General features: G+C 41.7%; 1 protein-coding gene across 1 annotated transcript in view; it reads left to right on the top strand.

Annotated features, from left to right (window-relative positions):
• LOC311035279 (neural cell adhesion molecule 2-like) overlaps positions 1–20,894 on the top strand; it is a 658,788-nt gene that overhangs the window by 575,229 nt on the left and 62,665 nt on the right. The window contains exons 9-11 of the mRNA XM_084043386.1: positions 9,065–9,215; positions 11,322–11,509; positions 12,661–12,757. Coding sequence (XP_083899512.1) covers positions 9,065–9,215; positions 11,322–11,509; positions 12,661–12,757 — 436 coding nt within the window. The remainder of the gene's footprint in view (positions 1–9,064; positions 9,216–11,321; positions 11,510–12,660; positions 12,758–20,894) is intronic.

Below are 20,894 nucleotides of genomic sequence, written 5' to 3'. Positions count from 1 at the left end.
TGGCCTAAGTCTGACGCTGAACGGTGTAGTCGTTTTCCAAAATCAACTGTAAAGGCATGCACCTCCACTTCATTCTCATGTTTTGTTATCAGAGGGCACAGGCCCGCTAGGTTTGTTTTTGTGTGTGTGTGTGTGTGTGTGTGTGTGTGTGTGTGTGTGTGTGTGTGTGTGTGTGTGTGTGTGTGTGTGTGTGTGTGTGTGTGTGTGTGTTTGTTGAGTAATGAAATCAAATGTGTCAGTTTGTGGCCTTGCAGTATAGGAATTGGAAACATAGTTTTGTCATGAAACAAATACAATGAAACCCAAAGGTTCAATAACTGGCCTCTTTGGTACAGTATGTGTGCAACTTGTTGTTCGCCTGTCAGAAAACTCCACCATCAAGATTATGTCAATCCACCTTTTTCAATAAATAATGGATTTATTGAAAACGTTGGGGGAGCGAGAGAGAGAATTTGCCCTACAGTATATGCCCTTATTCAGACTGAACCGTGACAACATCTTAAATACATTTATTTATGTCACCTGATTTGGATATTTGGGGTTAGCCTGGCGTAGCTAGACTATATCACTGCGTGGATATGAGTCTGGTGCTTCCATGAGGACGTTTTTCTTCCCAAGGGGCGGGATCAAAACAATGGCCCTCGACGCAATTGGTTAGACCTACAACCAATTAACAATTACAGTCTCCCATATTCGAATACTGAGCCCTGATTGGTTCCCCACGTCTCCTGGAGCAGGAAATGGATTCTCTATGGAGCGGTGCCAGACCCAAATTTGGGGTGGGGTGGGGATACCATATCATTCTGCAGGGGGTTAGTAACCAGTCACGGCTAGTAACCTAAAAGCACCTTTGAGTTTTTTATTTTATTTCTCTGTTATCTCTTCGTTTTCCTCTAGAATGGATCGAGGCCTCATTTTGTGCTCACGCGGCCCCTCTGATGCGTTAGAACCCCCTTTCAGAAACCTACAAACTTAAGTACATAGAATATGAGTATCAGACAAATGAATAATCTTCGAATGTTGAAATAGTTCACTATTAAAGTTATATAAATCATTGACATTTCGAATGGGAGGATAGAGGAATACTGACAGCCCTAATATAAGATGCCCAAATCAATCATCCTGGACGCTGCATGTCTGGGTCCCGATGGTGACTTCGATGTCGAGAGCAGGTCGGTTGCCATCCCAACCTCGCCGATCCAAAGTGAAGACTGTGACTGCTCTTGTCCTTTTTATACTATGCCTGTAGCAGGATGACACGGGCGTGATGTCACGGTAACTCAGGCTGGGAAACGTAACCAATTTAAGTTCCCAGACCTTCACGTCAGGCTCAGACGTCACGCACACAGTGACCTTCTGATTGACAGATAGGTCTCTCTACCAACCAAGCAGCTCCTGATGAGCCACAGACCAACCACAAAAATACCTTTATTAGTCAATATACTATCAACACATACATACTGTACACTTGTGGACACTTTGGAAGCCATTCTTAGCCAATCAGGATGGAATATGAAAAATCAAAAAGATGTATAGAGATACTGTGTACCGATTTGTGTGATGCTCTAATGTAGCCTGACAGCGCACCGCGAGTTCGAGTCCCGTTCCAGACGATCTTTGCTGCATGTCTCTCCCCATCGCTCTCTCCCTGTTTCTTGTCCATCTCCACTATACACTATAAATAAAGGCAGACCCCCCCCTCAAATAAAAAAGAAAAAATATATATAAAATATAGTGAAAATGGCTGATCCACACCGCATCCCATTGCAATGTGTTGTGAGCTTGCAGATCAGCTATTTTTGTTATGAATACAGGTGTGCTTTGAGATTTTAAAAGGTGCCTAAATGGTGCAAGAACTGATACTTTTCCATACAAAAAAAAACCCAAAAGACAATGACATTAATAGCATTATTTTCATTCTGAGAGCTTGCTGCCACGGCTGTCTTACTTTGTGCTGATTCTAGATCAGCCTAAAATCATCACACAAGTTACACAGCACAACTAAACAGTATCTATACTATACTGTGTATACTATACTGTGTATACTATATGCCATTGGTAGTATTGGATGTGGTGCCGGTTCTATATGGTCTCCGGTTCACAGTACTCAACCCTAGGGACAAAGTGACAATTACAAAAACCTAGTCAATTTGTTTTAATTTATTTATTTGATAACACTTTAACCTACAGATAGTCAGATTTTGTCAGGACACTGAACAGATAGGACTCAAAAATAGGGCTGGGGCCAAAAAAGTGCTGTGCCTTTTTTGGCGGTACAGTAGGCTATGTTCAGCACCAGGGCAACTATAGACAACAAGGATAATCACCAGACTTAAATCCTGTGGAATCTAGAATGGAAGCCAGGCTATTGCCAATTTGCCATACATGCAAGTGCATAGTGGTTCTTATCAGTGTGACATTGTCTGATAAGGAGTCTATACTGCAGTTTTATGAGAAAAAACATGTTGAGTGATTTGCGTGAAACGTTCCGCATACAATCTATGGAGAATTTTCAAAAATGCAGTTGAAGAGAAGTTTGTATGTGAAAAAATGAAGCCTCCATGAGCCTATGAATATTGTATAATAAGACTACAATACCCAGAATCCCTCAGTATGCTGCTCGGCTGTAGTTTCCAAAGCTCATTTGTTAACGGCACAGGTTGCTTTCTCTCGATCACAGCTTGGGGGTAGCATTAGTAGTAACTCTGAGGACCCCCTAGGGGTCCCGGACCCCCTGTTGAAGACCCCTGCTGTAAACTGGGGGAAAAAAACATGTTTTTTTCTTCTTTTTTTCAAAAGGGCACTTCTGGTCAAGAGGGCAAAGGGCAGGTGCTCTAGCACCACCTAGAGTCTATCTGTGCACGTCCCTGTCTCTGCATACAGTACCACCAAGCTTGTCTTGGTCCATTCTGCTTGTAAACCCAGGAGGAGTAATGGAGGAACCTGAAGCTAATTCAGTTAGCCATGTGTCCGTTAGCACTCCCGTCTAGGAGGTTTATGGAGGAAATGAGAGACGACATGCAGGTGACAGGAGTCACAGAGGAAGACACAGAAAACAGGTTCTGTGTCTTAAAAACAGGTTCAAGGGAAGACTGGCGGACTAGGCAGTAAACAATAAGGACAAGCAGATTAGGAGATATAGGCAGACAAACAGACAGACAGGGCAGTAATCAGACCAGTTGGCGGACCAACTGACCCTCTCGCCTGAAGGGTGCTGTGTTCCAAAGTGGAACTGAGGGGAATTGGGCAGTGGTGGAAAAAGTACTCAAAGTATAAAGTATCAACTGCACTGTAGAAGTACTCTGTTACAAGTAAAAGTCCGGAATTCTAAATTTACCTGAGTAAAAGTACAGAAGTATTGGCATCAAAATGTACTTAAAGTACCAAAAGTACAAGTACAAAAATGTTTAAAAATAGCCGATCTACAAGCTCACAACGCGTCGCAAAGCGACGCGTTGTGAGCTTGTAGATCTGCTATTTTCAAATAGCTTAGGTATAAAATAGGGCTGAAGTGGTTAATGTATGTTTCGTAATATCATAATTTATATCTGAAAAGTAACTAGTAACTAAAGTTTTCAAGTAATTGTAGTGGAGTAAAAGTACAATATTTGCCTCTGAGATGTAGTGGAGTAGAAGTAAAAGTATTGGAAATTGGAAATACTCAAGTAAAGTACAAATACCTCAAAATTGTACTTAAGTACAGTACTTAAGTAAATGTACTTAGTTACTTTCCACCACTGGACTTGGGGAAGCCGGCAGGCTGTCAGCAGAGACAGCTAACGAGACTTCCGGTGGGGTGTGTTGGCAAAGACTGCTGACGAGGGTTCTGGCAGGACACACGCACACTCGCCTGTTAAAGAACAATGTAACCCTTATTTGCAATGAACTTATGCGTCATTTGGATGGCCATAAAAAATGAGATTTTAAGTGGCTGCAACACTGGAATGCCAGGGTGTGCCTGTCAAAATATTTCACTTAGCAATGTGTGAGGTAGAAATGTAAACAAAGAAAATGGAGACGTGCTCTGGGCTTGTCTTTGGTGCATGTCTGGTCGGTCATATGCTCCAAACGTCTTAATTACTATTACCACCTCGTTGCATGACGTTACGAACCTGGTGCCTGTTCCTTTCCTCAAGAGCCACCACGTTTGAAATGTCATGCTACGAGGACTCTATTTTTCTTTGATATTTACTTCTTCCCTGCACCTGGCACTTAACCCATTTCTACAAAATGTCTTCTAAATCCTAACTTTTTTTTGAAAAAAACTTGTGTTACCATGTCAGTGGTTCTCACACTTTTTCATGTCAAGGACCCCCGAAATTATATGTATTTGGCCGCGGACCCCCATCTCAAAATATGTTGTTCCAGGGACCCCCCAGAAGCAAAGATTTGAGATACAAATGTTCACTTTAAAAAATATATGCATTCAAAGTTTTCAAAATTTTTCAAAAATAGCAGATCTACAAGCTTTGAATAGCCAAAGTGTAAAATACTGCTTTTTAGCTCAAATAAAAAAATTACACAGATGCGTTCCAGGTCTTAATGGGTTAATAAGTGCAGGAATAAAAGCAGGTAAAACAATTATACATAAAAATGAATAAACTAAAGGCAAATAAAGGCTAGGGTTTAAAAGGTTTGTTTTACCTTTTAATCTACAAGCTCACAACGCGTCGCATCGCGACGCGTTGTGAGCTTGTAGATCTGCTATTTTCAAACATTCTAGTACTTTTACTTTTGGCACTTTAAGTACATTTTGATACCAAGTACTTCTACGTTGCAGTATTGATACTTTTACTTAAGTAACACATTTGAGTACTTTTTCCACCACTGGACCTTACTAATCCTGATGGGGAAATAAGAAACATAACAAATACAATAGGGGGCCTATGCACTACGTGCTTGGCCCCCCTAATAATAATGATAGTAATTTGATATTACACTTTGGTCCGCCCCTCAATGTATTTAAATCTGGTCAAGGTCAAAGCATAATCCACAATAATCCCCATGTCCATCGACATGGAAGGACGCTTATAGGGCTTTTCCTGGTTGTTTGTTTGTTTGTTTGTCTCTCCTCCAGCATCCATTATTATATTATTATTATTATTATTATTATTATTATCCATTATTCACTTGGCAAACTGCAAAAAAGGAAAAGTAGTCTCATAAATCACAAAGTGAATGAACTGCGGCCGCATTCTCTGGGAAAAGTAATTACGGAGGGTCCTCGTCTTGGTGTCTTAGCGTCTTAGAGTCAACAGCCACGATGTATTTCCATCGCCGCTCTACTGGCAGTGAGCTGATGGCTCCCTGGGAAGCCGTTCAAAAAAACAAAACAAACAAATATTTCTTTTTTTTAACCCATTAAGAGCCGGGAACGCATCTCTTGTGTGTCATTTTAAGATTTATTTTGGGCTATTCAAAAATAGCAGATCTACAAGCTCATAGCGCGGCACCGAGTGCCGCGCTATGAGCTTGTAGATCTGCTATTTTCTTATTTTTTGTTTTATTATCGTGAAAATGTGTTCAAATCTTTCAATATATGTATATACATTTTTAACTCAAATCTTTGCTTCTGGGGGTCCCTGGTACAAAATGTTTTCAGATGGGGGTCCGTGGACAAATACATATCATTTTGGGGGTCCTTGACATGAAAAAGTTTAAGAACCACAGATAAATAGCAACATAAGTTTTTTTCAAAAAGTAAACTTTTAGGATTTAGAAGACATTTGTAGAATCCCCAGAAGCAAAGATTTGAGTTACAAATGTTCTCTTTAAAATATTCATGATTTTTCAAAAATAGCAGATCTATAAGCTCGTAGCGCGGCACTCGGTGCCGCGCTACGAGCTTGTATGTCTGCTATTTTTGAATAGCCCAAAGACATCTAAAGTGCACGACAGAGACGCGTTCCCGTATCGAATGGCTTAAAAAAGCTTCCAAAGATGGCTGCCATTCTTTGCTTTGGGAAAAAGGTCACTACCGGCATAGTGATGAATGAATGTATGTGTTGGCTCGAAACGCTGCGGTTGATAAATCACGGTTAGAAAATGAGAGTAAGTGCCTTCTCTTCCCCGCGGCAAATGCAATTATGGAAATGCGACGCGGCGAAGCAACACACCTAAACATATGCAAAGACAAACACGGGCTGGCGCGGCTCCGCGTTCCCCGTTCATGATGGATGACCGCAGTCAGCCATGTTTAAGGCAGGTTGTTACTTTCTCAATTTGCACTCCAGTCTGTGCAGAGACTCCTCTCCTGTAACGAACTTCGGAGTTAAATTAGGGTGAGGAGTAGCCTACTGTATTCGGCGTTGCCATGTCTGCTTATTATAAGCGACTTTGGGCTTGTTTTGCTTTTAAGTAGCTTGTAAATATTGGCGGTTGCAGGTTTTTTTGGGGGCTTGTTTCCTAATGTCATTTAAAGGGACATTTCGCCGATTTTCTTTATCTCACCTGATTTCCTGACTGCAATGTAGACCACACCCCCACGCAGCCTCCCCTCCCCACAAGGAAGGGCAGTGGCCCCAAAGCTTTACGGTCATTGTAGTAATGCAGCTGTCCAGTCAAACCCCAGTCAAACACACAGACTTCTATATTGTTATGGCCATAGGGTGCAAATTTCAAATGTTGCTGCTGTCATCTACTACAAATATTATTAACATTGAGCGACTGTAAGTTCTTCCAGGGGTGAAATGCTCCTTTAAACCAGTGGTTCTCAAACATTTTCATGACAAGGACCCCCAAATGAATATGTATTTGTCCATGGATTAATATGTATTTGTCGTCGTCGTGCTTTATTTAATCCTTGTTGGAGAAATCGGGCCCTAGTGTAACATCTAACATGACATCAGCATCTAAGGTGCTGTGCACAAGGAGGTTCTTCCTCCTAGGTTGTAAAGATCTAAATTGTAAACATTTTTTGTGAGCATGTGGATGCTATAAAGTGACCGGTGGCAGTGTCCTTGGCCGGTAACCTTCTGATTAACCCTTTAAGACCGGGAACGCATCTGTGTCATTTTAAGATTTATTTGGCTCTATAAAAATAGCAGATATACAAGCTCGTAGCGCGGCACCGAGTGCCGCGCTATGAGCTTGTAGATCTGCTATTTCTTTTTTTTTTATCGTGAAAATGTGTGCAAATCTTTAGTTTGAATATATATGTACTTTTTTAAAGCAAAGGTTTTTATCTCAAATCTTTGCTTCTGGGGATTTTACAAATGTCTTCTAAATCCTAACAGTTTTTTTGTTTCTAAAGTTTTTTGCTCTATTTTCAATGGTTTTCAAACTTTTTTCATGTGTATCTGCTATTTTTGAATAGCCAAAGACATCTTAAAATGACACACATGCGTTCCCTTCCCGGCCTTAAAGGGTTAACAGATGGCCTCTCTACCCTCTCAGTCAGTATACGACTGCCTCGTAACACTGAGGATGTTTTACTGTGAAGCCACTACTTTTTGTAGCTTAGTAAATATGGTAAGTTGGCCTGATGACCTCATAACTGCATAATGTCTGTACCATGTATCCTTCTTGGCTGTCTTCCCGTATCTTAAATCTGTCATATTTCTATTCTATGGCCTTTCTAGCAGTGGTGTAAAAGTCACCAAGTACATTTACTCAAGTACTGTACTTAAGTACAATTTTGAGGTACTTTTACTTTACTGGAGTGTTTCCAATTTGCAATACTTCTACTCCACTACATCTCAGAGGCAAATATTGTACTTTTACTCCACTACAATTATTTGAAAACTTTAGTTACTAGTTACTTTGCAGATACACATTATTATTATTATGAAACACACATTAACCACTTTAGCCCTATTTTTTGCATAGGCTATTTGAAAAGCTTGTAGATCTGCTATTTTCAAACATTTTAGTACTTTTACTTTTGGTTCTTTAAGTACATTTTGGCAAGGTTGCTGCATACAAAAAAAGTCATTTTTTTGTCTATTTCCTTGTCTGCTTCTTGTGTTTGTATTTTGTGTTTAAGTTTATTTTTGGTAAAAATGTAAAACTTAAAGGTAGGGTAAGTGATTGCCTTTGGTTAAAATAAGTGTTAAATAGCTCTATATTCTGATATTGCTATAGAGTGTTTGTTCAGTAAAAGGAGTCTCCTTGTCTCTCCAGCTCTTTATAAAACAGAAAATACATTTTCGTTTCAGTTTCAGTTTCATTTCCAATTTTATCCAATCAGGACAGAGAACTCAATCAGGATATAGATTAAACAAGTGCAATTTGAAGTGATGACACTAAGAAATGAGCAGAAAAGAATTGAACTGGAACACTATAAAAATGAAGCTTAAAAATGGGTACTTTCTCCTGATTGGCTGAGATTTTGACACCTACAAAAAAATGTATTTTCTGTTTATTAAAGAGCTGGAGAGACGGGGAGACTCCTGTTACTGAACAAACACTCTATAGCAATGATCACTATCAGAATATAGTGCTTTAACCTTTTAATAAAATACTTTTTGTTTTAACCAAAAAATATCACTTACCCTACCTTTAATAAACATAACAAAATAAATTAAAAAATCACTAAAAAGTAATACAAATAAAGGGGCAAGGCACCTTTTTGTTTAAGCAGTTCCTCTGGGCAGTGAGAAACACATTGCTGGAGCGTCGTGCGCGGAACGAGGAAGATCCCAGCATCTCCTCATTTACGATCATCCATTGATTACAGGAGTGATTACTCTATTCCCCTCTAATTGACCTGTTAGCCCAAAGTGATACCATCTGTCTTCATGCAGAAGTAATGACCTTGGAGTAAATCCACAGCGTATGACATCGATGACTCACACTGCTGGACGATGGTAGCTCATATACTCAGATATATTGAACTACTTTTTTTTATTTAGAAACTAATGTGAAATGTATGTATAATCGCTCTCCTTTTTTTTTGGTGTGTGTGTGTGTGTGTGTGTGTGTGTGTGTGTGTGTGTGTGTGTGTGTGTGTGTGTGTGTGTGTGTGTGTGTGTGTGTGTGTGTGTGTGTGTGCGTGCGTGCGTGCGTGCGTGCGTGCGTGCGTGCGCGTGCGTGCGCGCGTGCGTGTGCGTGCGTGCGCGTTTAGAGCCAAGATGGGCGTTTTGAGGTCCGCGGTCGCCACGGCAAGTCCACGCTGACCATCAGTGACGTGAAGCTGTCTGACCTGGGCCACTACAGCTGTGAGGCCTTCAGCAGGATTGGAGGCCATCAGAAGAGCATGTTCCTGGACATTGAGTGTGAGTGTGGCTCTTGTGTGTGTGGTATTTCCAATTGTCTGTACTTTTACTTCTTCTCCACTACTTAGAAGTAAAAGCCATCTTAAAAGGCAAATGAGTAACACTAAGGATGTTTTACTGTGACAAGATTTCACATTTTTAGCGGCACTAGCCGCTCTATACCTTTAGGTATAGAACGTTGACGGAGACCCGTCAACGTTCTGATTGGTCAGACCCGTCAACAAAGTGATTGGTCAAGCTTCACGTGACACATGGCTATAAACACATTATAAACACATATCGATGACAAAATGTATCAAAGGCGCCGCTACCTTCACACAGGGTGTGATTTTTTATTTAGATTTTTATTAACGCGAAAACAATGGCTTCTATTATTGCATCGCAACTTTCCAGGAATAGAAAGCCTGCATCGCCATCGATGATGTCACTGGTAGACGGGGGGGGGGGGCGGCAGTGGCTCAGGGGTAGAGTGGCCGGGTAGAGTGAACTGGAAAACCGAAAGGTTCCCAGTTCGATCCCGGGCTGGGGCGCTCCCCTAGAGTTAGTGCCGAAGTGTCCTTGAGCAAGACGCTGAACCCCTAATTGCTCCCGATGAGCAGGTTGGTGCCTTGCATGGTTTCCCCCGCCATCGGTGTGTGAACGTGTGTGTGAATGGGTTAATGGCACAATCAATGTAAAGCGCTTTGGATAGAAGCGCTATATAAATGCACCATTTACCATTTAGACGGGTCTCTGAACTGTCCACTGCAGCCCTCCTCTGAGACACAGACCGAGTAGACAAAAAGGTACCATTGTATCATGGGCATTAGTGAGGACCAATTAAAGAAAAGGTTCAAAATGGGTGAAGTCGTCCTTTAAGAAACGGTGTGTATGTACAGTATGATGGGGGGGGGGGGGGGGGGGGGGGGGGGGGGCGTCTGCACATCCTGGTCTGTGACAGAGGGCTGGCCATCAATCTCTTTAATAGAATCCCGTGAGCCAGCATTAACCCTTTAAGACCGGGAACGCATCCGTGTCATTTTAAGATCTCTTATACTCTCTCTATACAAGCTCGTAGCGCGGCACCGAGTGCCGCGCTACGAGCTTGTAGATCTGCTATTTTTTTTTTTTAAATCGTGAAAATGTGTGCAAATCTTTAGTTTGAATATACATATACTTTTTTAAAGCGAAAGTTTTTGACTCAAATCTTTGCTTCTGGGGATTTTACAAATGTCTTCTAAATCCTAAAGTACTTTTTTCCGAAAGTTTGATATTTTTTTATGTATTTTTTTTTACTTCAGTTGCTATATTATCAATGGTTTTCAAACTTGTCAAGGACCCCCCAAAAAAATATGTATTTGACCGCGGACCCCCTCCCATCTAAAAATATTTTGTTCCAGGGACCCCCAGAAGCAAAGATTTGAGTTAAAAATGTATAAAGATTTGCACAAATTTTCAGGATTTAAAAAAAAATAGCAGATCTACAAGCTCATAGCGCGGCACTCGGTGCCGCGCTATGAGCTTGTATATCTGCTATTTTTTTAATAGCCAAAGAAATCTTAAAATGACACACATGCGTTCCCTTCCCTGCCTTAAAGGGTTAAACAACAGTAATACTACTCTGTCTGAGTCGGGGGGGGGCGGCCTAACGGGCCCCCAGAGGATCTACAATAGCATCACTCACCTCCTCCATTATTACTCGCCCGTCCTTTTCCTTGCTCGTGGAGCCAAATTAGCTTCCGTTGACCATCCTGAATTCTTTATTCTTGTTGGAGATAATGGTAGGGCTGAACCTTGACCCAGCGTGAAGCGTCTTCAATTAAAAAGTGAGCTCTTTCCTTTTTAATTTAGTCAAGAGAGAACATGAGAGTGTTAATGAAACATTATTCCTTTAGAGGAAAAGTGGGGACGCTGGCGTCGACTGTCCCCCCCCCCCCCCCTGTATGAATGAATGAACCATTGTAAAGAGCTTTGAGTAAGTTTGAGTACTTAGAAGAGCGCCATAAAAATGCAATTCTCTCTCTCTCTCTCTCTCTCTCTCTCTCTCTCTCTCTCTCTCTCTCTCTCTCTCTCTCTCTCTCTCTCTCTCTCTCTCTCTGTGCTCGTGTTGTTCTCTGTGATGTCCAGACATGCCCAAGTTCCTGACCAACCACACCATCTATTACTCCTGGGAGGGCAACGCGGTGAACATCAGCTGCGAGGTCATGTCCAACCCCCCCGCCACCATGCTGTGGAGGAGGGAGCGATTCACCATCTCTGCCGAGGGCATGCCCAACATGCGGGTCCACAACACCGTGGGCAGGTCCCTGCTAGAGGTCCGTAGAGTGTAGGCCTAGTGGTGTAAAGCAACTAAAGTACATTTACTCACGTACTGTACTGTACTTAACCCATTATTAAGACCTGGAACTGTGTCATTTTTAGATTTGAGCTAAAAAAGCATTATTTTACACTTTGGGCTATTCAAAAATAGCAGATATACAAGAGTGCCGCGCTACGAGCTTGTATATCTGCTATTTTTGAAAAATCGTGAAAATGTGTGCAAATCTTTGAATATATATATTTTTAAAGCGAACATTTTGAACTCAAATCTTTGCTTCTGGGGGGTCCCTGGAACAAGATATGTTGATGGGGGTCCGCAGCCAAATACATATCATTTTGGGGGTCCATGACATGAAAAAGATTGAGAACCACTGATATAGAAACATACGTTTTTCAGAATACTGTTGAGATTTAGGAGACATGTAGAATCGGCTTCAGGTCTCAATGGGTCAAGTCAACTTTTTGAGGAATGTTTTTTACTCTATTTCCCATTTTCAATACCGTATTTTCCGCACTATAAGGCGCACCGTCAGTGCGCCTTATAGTGCGGATGCGCCTTATAATGCGGTGCGCCCTATAATATAGGGCGCACCGCATATATATTATATGAAAATAATACATTTATTGAAGGTGCGCCTTATACTCAGATGCACCTTATAGTGCGGAAAATACGGTACCCCTACTTCTACTCCACTACATCTCGGGGGCAAATATTGTACTTTTACAATTTTTCTCAACTACAATTATTTGACAACCTTAGTTACTAGTTGCTTTGTAGATTTAGATTATTATTACAAAACATACATTAACCACTTCAGCCCTATATACATTTCGGCCATTTGAAAATAGCCGATCTACAAGCTCACAATGAGTCGCGATGTGACGCATTGTGAGCTTGTAGATCTGCTACAGTATAGATCTGTAGCTTGTAGATCTGCTACAGTATAATAACAACACAAAAGGGGTAAAAAGCACAAATAAGTTATTATTATTATTACTATTGTTATTATGAGTGAAAGAGAAGCTTCTAAATCTGCTATAACATTTTAACTCAACTCTATAATGTATAATGACCATGGCCAAAATAGGGATGCCAGGTTGAAAATGGTCAAACAGACGGTCATCAGGCTTGTCGTTTTGTTCTCAGGTGACACCGATGTCAGACCGAGATTTTGGACGCTACAACTGCACCGCCCGCAACAACATCGGAATGCGCTACCAGGAGTTCATCTTGGCACAAGCAGGTGAGTGTGGTGGACTAAGTACTCAACTCCAGTACTTTGAGTCAAAGTATAGATAGGCTACTACTGGTCAAATATTACTCAACTACATGTGAAAGTTGCTCTGTTAAAATTGTAAGTACTGGACCATTGCTTTTGAAAATACTTAAGTAGTCAACATGCTTTTGAAAATACTTTATCAAAGTTCAAAAAAGTACATTTTCTTTTTTTAACCCATTGAGACCTGAAGCCGATTCTACATGTCTCCTGAATCCCAACAGTTTTCTGAAAAACGTCTATATCAGTGGTGCTCAATCTTTTTCATGTCAAGGACCCCCACATTTATATGTATTTGGCCGCGGACCCCCATCAAAATATTTAGTTCCAGGGATCCCCAGAAGCAAAGATTTGAGTTAAAAATGTTCGCTTTAAAAATATATATATTCAAAGATTTGCACACATTTTCACGATTTTTCAAAAATAGCAGATCTACAAGCTCGTAGCGCGGCACCCGGTGCCACGCTATGAGCTTTTATATCTGCTATTTTTGAATAGCCCAAAGTGTAAAATAATGCTTTTTAGCTCAAATCTAAAAATGACACAGTTCCATGTAGGGGTGCACCGATATGGAAATTCTTGGCCGATACCGATACCGATGTTTAAAATAATAATTTAGCCGATACCGATACCGATGTTTGTTTACGTTGTTATTCATTCACCCTTTTGTGCCAGGAAAATAAATTAAGTATTTAAAAAGCCCAATCTTAAATCATTTCAGCCCTTTATCACTTTTAATGAGCACAAATTCAATAAGATGTATGAAACAATCTCTTTATTAATATGTAACTCTTACAGAAGAGAAGACAGATTGCTTCACATCCAGCTAAATAGCCTTCTTTCAGTCACCACAGTCTCTGTTGCAAACGAATGTGCAAATAATAATACATGGTCAGTATCTTGTCAGTATCATGGTCAATAATTCAGTATCATGGTCAGTAAACTCAGTATCATGTCAGTATCATGTCAGTATCATGTCAGTATCATGGTCAGTAATAGTATCATGTCAGTATCATGGTCAGTAAACTCAGTATCATGTCAGTATCATGTCAGTATCATGGTCAGTATGTCAGTATGATGGTCAGTATCATGTCAGTAGTATAATGGTCAGTAGGTCAGTATCATGGTCAGTAACTCAGTATCATGTCAGTATCATGGTCAGTAAGTAACTCAGTATCATGGTCAGTAAGTAACTCAGTATCATGGTCACTATCATGGTCAGTATCATGTCAGTATCATGGTCAGTCATGGTCAGTAACTCAGTATCATGTCAGTGTCGTGGTCAGTATCATGTCAGTATCATGTCAGTCAGTATCATGTCAGTATCATGATCATTGGTCAGTAGTATCATGGTCAGAATCATGTCAGTATCATGGTTGGTCAGTGTGAATGTGGTCAGTAGTACTCACTTGAAAAATATGAAAAGGTGCAACTTTAGATGCCATGGATTGACATGGACACCTATTCAGCCAAACATTTAACAGTAACACCAGGCTTATTCAAGACATCATCTCTGAACTGTAAACAAACAAAGCTTGCAATGCAGCCTCACAAAACACTAGCAGCCATAAACCCTTAGGGAAGACCATACACATTCAAGTCAAGATGCAGTGCCACTAATAGCCTGCTGTGCAACACAATACAATAGGAGGCTCTGATTACAAAAAATAAAATACAAATGTTTTTTGATGAAAAGAAAACTGCCTGCCATACAACTACCTACCTACTCAATGACACATGCTTCTGTACTTACGGTAACAGGCCAATTTAAACAAATAAATTAAATAACAGCCCAATACAAATATTTTGTTAAACAAATTAAATTAAAAAAATATAATATCTAAAAGCGATAAGAAAGAAAAGCAATATAAAACAAATACAAAGTCAAATAGGGCTATTTTTCACAGTTTCATCTCTTGTATTTTTCATACAATACACCTTGTGTTTCCATTGCAGTAGGCTGGTGGAGTTGAACATGGGCCTCAGTCTTTAACAAAACAAATAGACAAAAAAAAAGCCTCCTTCCCTAATAGTGGGCCTCTACTTCTTGGTAAGATGCATGTTTTTCTTTACAAAGACGAGCATCTCTACCTTGTCAGAGGTCAGCCTATTTCTCTTCTCATCCAAAACGTGAGCCACAGTGCTGAACAGCCGCTCACTGTCCACGCTTGTGCATGGGGCACACAGGTATTTGCGGGCCATTTGCCCCAGTGCTGGAAAACGATGGTGATATTCCTGCCAATATTTGAATGCAGAATAATTTCTGGGAATGGGGGCCTCTGCAAAGAAACTATCCAGCTGCTCTGCCACCCTCGTCGTTAAAGAATAAAAGAAAAAAAGAATAAAGAGGTTTTATTTTTCACTATCCATACAGGTAGGATACAAGCAGTGCAATGCAAGTGTGGTCCACAAAATAGCGCTAACAGCAACATAACAACAATAATAGAGATTACAAAATATACCTTACCTTGGCATTTCTGGTCCCTTTTCCTGCAGAATCTCCTCAAACATGTCGTGTAGACTGGGTCGCTCCTGTTGTTCCTCGTCTGTTCGGGCCCTCTTGCGCTGTGGGTGGTCGCTCGTCGCAGCACCCTCTCCATGCGTCTCATCCACGCGCGCCTCATCCACAGTGTCCACCAGTTGCGCGTCAAGTGCTGCTCGGGCTCGCTGTTTAACATCCTCGTCAAAGTATCGGTCCTTGTAGCGGGGGTCCAGTAACGTTGCAATTAAGAAAGTGGGATCAGACTCGTACTCACTGAACCGTTTGTTCACAGACTCTAATAATGCCGTCTTTGTTGTTTTGACACCATGGTCTGTAGCAGCAGCCTTGCTTACAAGACGTCTCAGCGCTCTCACCGAGGGGATCACGTCAGCAACCGACGCCTCTGATGCGCTGATATCTCTCGTCAGTTGTTCAAATGGGGAGAGAAGTGTGATTAAGTTTTCAATGAATCCCCAGTGTTGCGCAGTGAGGTTTGCGGGGAGGTCGTGGTCAACTGCGTATGCAGCGAGTGCATGCTTTTGCTCCAGAAGGCTGGCCATCATGAGATATGTACTGTTCCAGCGAGTGGGGACATCTTGCTGTAATCTTTTTGGTGTCGCCTGTACAGTCTGCAGGCGCGAGCAGGCAAGGGGTGAATGTTTGAAGTGGCCGACTATTTTTCGGCATATTGCCAACACACTCGAGACGCTAGGCTGGGTCAGAACGCCATCGTGAACCACTAGTTGCAGAGAGTGCGCCATGCAACCAAAACTAGTCAGATTAATGTCCCTCATAGCTTTCGCCATATTTCTGGCATTATCCCTCACTACAGCATGGACTTTGGACTTTGGTATTTTCCATGTTTCAAACATGTTCTCAAAAGCCTCTGAGATAGCATTTGCAGTGTGGGAGCCAGTAAACTCCTGGGAGTGTAACACTGCTTTGACCAGGTTAAACTCCTTGTCAACCCACTGTGCCGTGAGGCTAAGCATACTCACAGGGCTAACGTCTGAACTCCAAATATCAGTAGTAAAACTGATGGCAGGGATGTCACCAGCCAGAAGCTCATGGATGTGGCCGGCCACAACGTGGTATAATTCGGGGAGACAAACTTCAGCAATTGTTTTGCGACAGGGCAGTGTGTAACGGGGCTCCATATGCTCTACGAAGGCTCGAAAACCCACATCCCCCACAACAGAGAAAGGCTGGTCGTCTATTGCTATAAACTCCATAACTTTCTTATTTAGGTCTTTAGCTCTGGTGCTATCTGTGGCGAATTTTTTTCCCTTTATCGGCTATCATTGCTCAACCTGTCACTGATATGTTCAATATCTCCTTAGCCACTCAAAGTCTACCTGAAGAGTGGAAACAAGCAAATGTTTCCCCTCTTCTCAAGGCTGGCGATCCTTGTGATGTAAACAATTACAGGCCCATTTCTAACCTTTCCACCTTGGCAAAGATCTTAGAGGGCCAAGTATCAAATCAGGTAAAGGTTTTTCTTGATTCATACTCTATTTTGAACCCCATGCAGTCAGGTTTTAGAGCAAAACATAGCACTGTAACGGCATGCCTTAATGTTATCGACGACATCAGGGCAGCCCTGGGTAAGAAATCTTTTTGTGCGGCCTTATTCATTGATTTGAGTAAGGCCTTCGATACCGTGGATCCTCACGTACTGCTCAAGGTCCTTTCTAAAGCTGGTTTTTGCCAAAATGTGCTTGGTTGGTTCAAAAACTATTTAGTTGGCCGCACACAGTGTGTCAAATTTGGTGATACCATTTCTGATTCCATCACCCTTGAGAAAGGAGTCCCCCAAGGTTCCATTCTTGGTCCATTGCTTTTTCTCTTGTATGTCAATCATATTTGTAGTCAATCTAAGCATTGTAAGTATCATATGTATGCCGATGACACAATTCTGTACTCTTGTGCTCCTTCTTTTGATGTAGCAGTGTCAAATTTGGCCTCAGATTTTGTCTCATTGCAGCATGAATTGGTAAATAGCAAATTGCTATTAAACGGCCAAAAAACCAAGGCCATGCTATTTACTCCAAATAGAGCTGACATTATCCCCCCAAATATCACCACCTTGGAAGGAGTAACCATCGAATGGGTGGTGCTTTACAAATATCTGGGAATTTGGTTGGATAACAAGTTAAACTTCAATCATCACATTGAAGCGTTGATTAAGAAGTTAAAATTCACAGTAAGCTTCTTTTATAGAATGAAGTCCTGTTTTTCTTTTGCTTCAAGGAAAAGGCTGGTCACTGGCCTGTTTATGTCGCAACTCGACTATGGCGACATTGTGTATCGATTCGCCTGTCCCTCAATATTGGGTAGACTTGATCCCCTTTATCATGCTGCGTTGAGGTTCATTACCAGCTCCACCTATAGGACACATCCTTGTATTCTGTATTCCCTAGTAGGGTGGTCCTCCTTAGCATCTCGCAGGTTGCTACATTGGTACACTTTTATATATAAAGCCATTCTTGGAAATTCCCCCTCGTACATTTGTTCAAAATTTAATCTTGTCCAAAATTCGCTTAACCTCAGATCGAATGCCTGGATGCGCTATGTCGTACCCACTACTAAATCTGAGGCAGGGGAAAAAAACCCTTGCGTTTTTTGGGCCTTGGTCGTGGAACGATCTACAGACCAGATTAAAATTGGCTTCATTGATCCCTCTAGTGTCTTTTAAGAGGATTGCCATGGGCACATTCTCCAACCATTGCTCCTGCTTTGACAAGTAGCAAATGCTGTGATCTTAGTCTTATATTAGTTTATTAGTTTTATGATGTATTGTTGTTATTAGTATTTTAAATAGTCTGTATTGGTGCTATTGGTAGTAGGTCTTTGGTATTACGGATGTCATGTTTGTCTTTGTTTTGTTATGTCCTGTATTGTCGTTACTGGCAGAGCTGTGTAACATTTTATTTGCCTCTTCTCTTGGCCAGGGCACACTTGTAAAAGAGACACTAGTCTCAATGTGATTTCTCTGGTGAAATAAAGGTTAAATAAATAAATATCAAATGCTGCTGCTATTGGCGGAGTTTTGTCTGTCGGCCTACTGGTGGATTTGTTGGCAGCCAGACGAGCCTGTTCATCTCGCCGCTTCTGGTCAGCTTTCAGGAAGTCATTATATTCTTCAACGTGTCTACTTCTCAAATGAGCCTTCAGGTTTGAGGTGTTGAAATCCTTGCTGGTATTACCCCCTCTTGAAATGTCATTGGAACACGTTTTGCAAACTGCTAAACGGCGATCTTTCTCTGAGACGGTGAAGAAATCCCAAACAGCAGACATCGTCTCTTTTTTTGTTTGTATGTAAACATGAAGCGCATGCCATGTAGTACTACCTACTGCGCATGTGCAGTGGTTCTTCGGCATGTGAGTGTAGTATTATACCACCACCTAGGGATCTAATCTGGAACTGCAGTTTGGTAGGATGCAGAGAAAACATCATCATATTTAAGTCAGTGAACATCGGCCGCTGCCATCGGTGAAAGTCAAGTTATTCACCGATACACCGATGGCAGTCAACGAGGCTAATATCGGCCGATACCGATGTAAGGCCGATACATCGGTGCACCCCTAGTTCCAAGTCTTAATGGGTTAATATCAATGCGTTGTTGTATTGAAATGTAGACATTTTCCCCCCAAATCAAAGATTTTCAAGACATTTTCGAAAATATCCGTCTTTTGTTGACACTCCAACATAATGATGTGCTGGTAAACACTCTTCATTTGCATAATGACACTCTTCTGTTGAACCCCACCGAGTCAACAGCACAGATCGCAAAAGGAGCACTTCACCCATTTTCCACCTATAACTTTACTCAGAAACGGTGCCACCAAATTATACCGAGAATTAGTGTGGAGCACCAATTATATGAAGATACTGTAGGTTGAAAATGGGTGAAGTGGTCCTTTAACTCACTGTTTCCTAAACAGTGGGTCGGGACCCATCTTTGGTCACTCCTACAGATTTTGTCCAAACATCACACAAATCTCTATAATCATGTGATCAACTCGGATGTGTCCGATTTTCCATATTCCATCCTGATTGGCTAAGATTGGCTTCCAAAGTTTGCAGGATTGCTTTGTTTTGAACAAAATGCCTCATGAATCATGAACGCAGCGTGCGATATCCGTGAAATCTCGCACGCACATTCCCACTAGGCCGAGGAAGAAATGCCACTCTTTTCACATTGGCCTGTTATAGCGCCACCAGCAGGTCTAATTTAGCAAAACACATTTTTGGAACAAAATGCCTCAAATCATGAACACAGTGTCCCGATATGCCGTGAAAGGCCTAAGAAGAAATGGCACCCTTTTCACATTGGCCTATTATAGCGCCACCAGGAGGCCACAATAACCTACCTGACCTGGCGGAGACCTGTGCTCCGAGGAGGACTTTTTTGTAGTTTCTCTTTTGGGTCTTAAGCTAAAAAGTTTGGGAACGACTGCTTTAACTTATGAAATTGCATATTCCATGACTGCATACCAGCCATTTCAGTGAAAGACTCTGCAGTATAGCCATCTCAGCCTCCAACCCCACTGGCTGTTGTCTAACCCTGGAGTTCTCCACTATCGCTAATAGCCTCATTTGCAATTCACGCGGCGATAGAGTTCCCCCTATAGCTTTTCAGCCCAAGCCCTAATCTCAAATAGTGCCGTCTGATTTACCATAGCCCCCACTATTTACTGAAGTACTTTCTAATTTACAGTAGCACGGCTCTAATACACAACAGCGCCAGTTCAATTTTCTTTTATTGGAGATTGAATTGCCACGGCCAAGCAAGGCAACTGCCGAGTATAAGGCTGACCCGATATGTAATACCGTAATTTTCGCACTATAAGCCGCACCTGAATATAAGCCGCAGCAGCTAAATTGAATGATTTGTACATATATAAGCCGCACTGGACTATAAGCCGCGGGTGTAAAATCCCTAGATTTAGGAGGTCCCCTAGTGGCCGTTAGCTATAAAAATCCATAGATAAGCCGCACCGTTATATAAGCCGCAGGGTCGAAAAATGGGAAAAAAGTCGCGGCTTATAGTCCGAAATTTACGGTATTTAGGAAGCAGTGTTTGGTTGGACACAAAGACGCATGCATGCGCTTTCTCTCTCTCACACACGCACACACACACACACACACACACACACACACAGGCACGCACGCACGCACGCACGCACGCACGCACGCACGCACGCACGCACACACACACACACACACACACACACACACACACACACACACACACACACACACACACACACACACACACACACACACACACACACGCGCGCACACACACTGTTCCAGAGCTCATAATGGACATGGGGATGGTGGTGGATCATTTCGCTGTCTAGCAGAAACTTCTATCTCCATATTTCAACCTTTTTTATGTTTTTGTAATTTAATGCCTCACTTCATCGTACAAGGGTGCCACGCAAAAGTAGCCCATAGGTCGGCTATTTTCTTTTTTCCCTCTATACCAAACACCTCTTTGCCAAAAACAGCCGATCTAGATCTGCTGTTTTTAAAGGCTAAAGTTCTCTAAAGGGATGCTAGGGTTCAAGTGGTTAAGGTAAAAAATATAAATCATATCACACAAAGATTCGGCG

The sequence above is a fragment of the Gymnoscopelus microlampas genome (genome assembly GCF_963454915.1).
Source record: "Gymnoscopelus microlampas genome assembly, chromosome: 19".
Taxonomy (NCBI): Eukaryota; Metazoa; Chordata; class Actinopteri; order Myctophiformes; family Myctophidae; genus Gymnoscopelus; species Gymnoscopelus microlampas.
The sequence above is the reverse complement of the archived record's forward strand: the minus strand, read 5'-3'. Positions and strand labels throughout refer to the sequence as shown.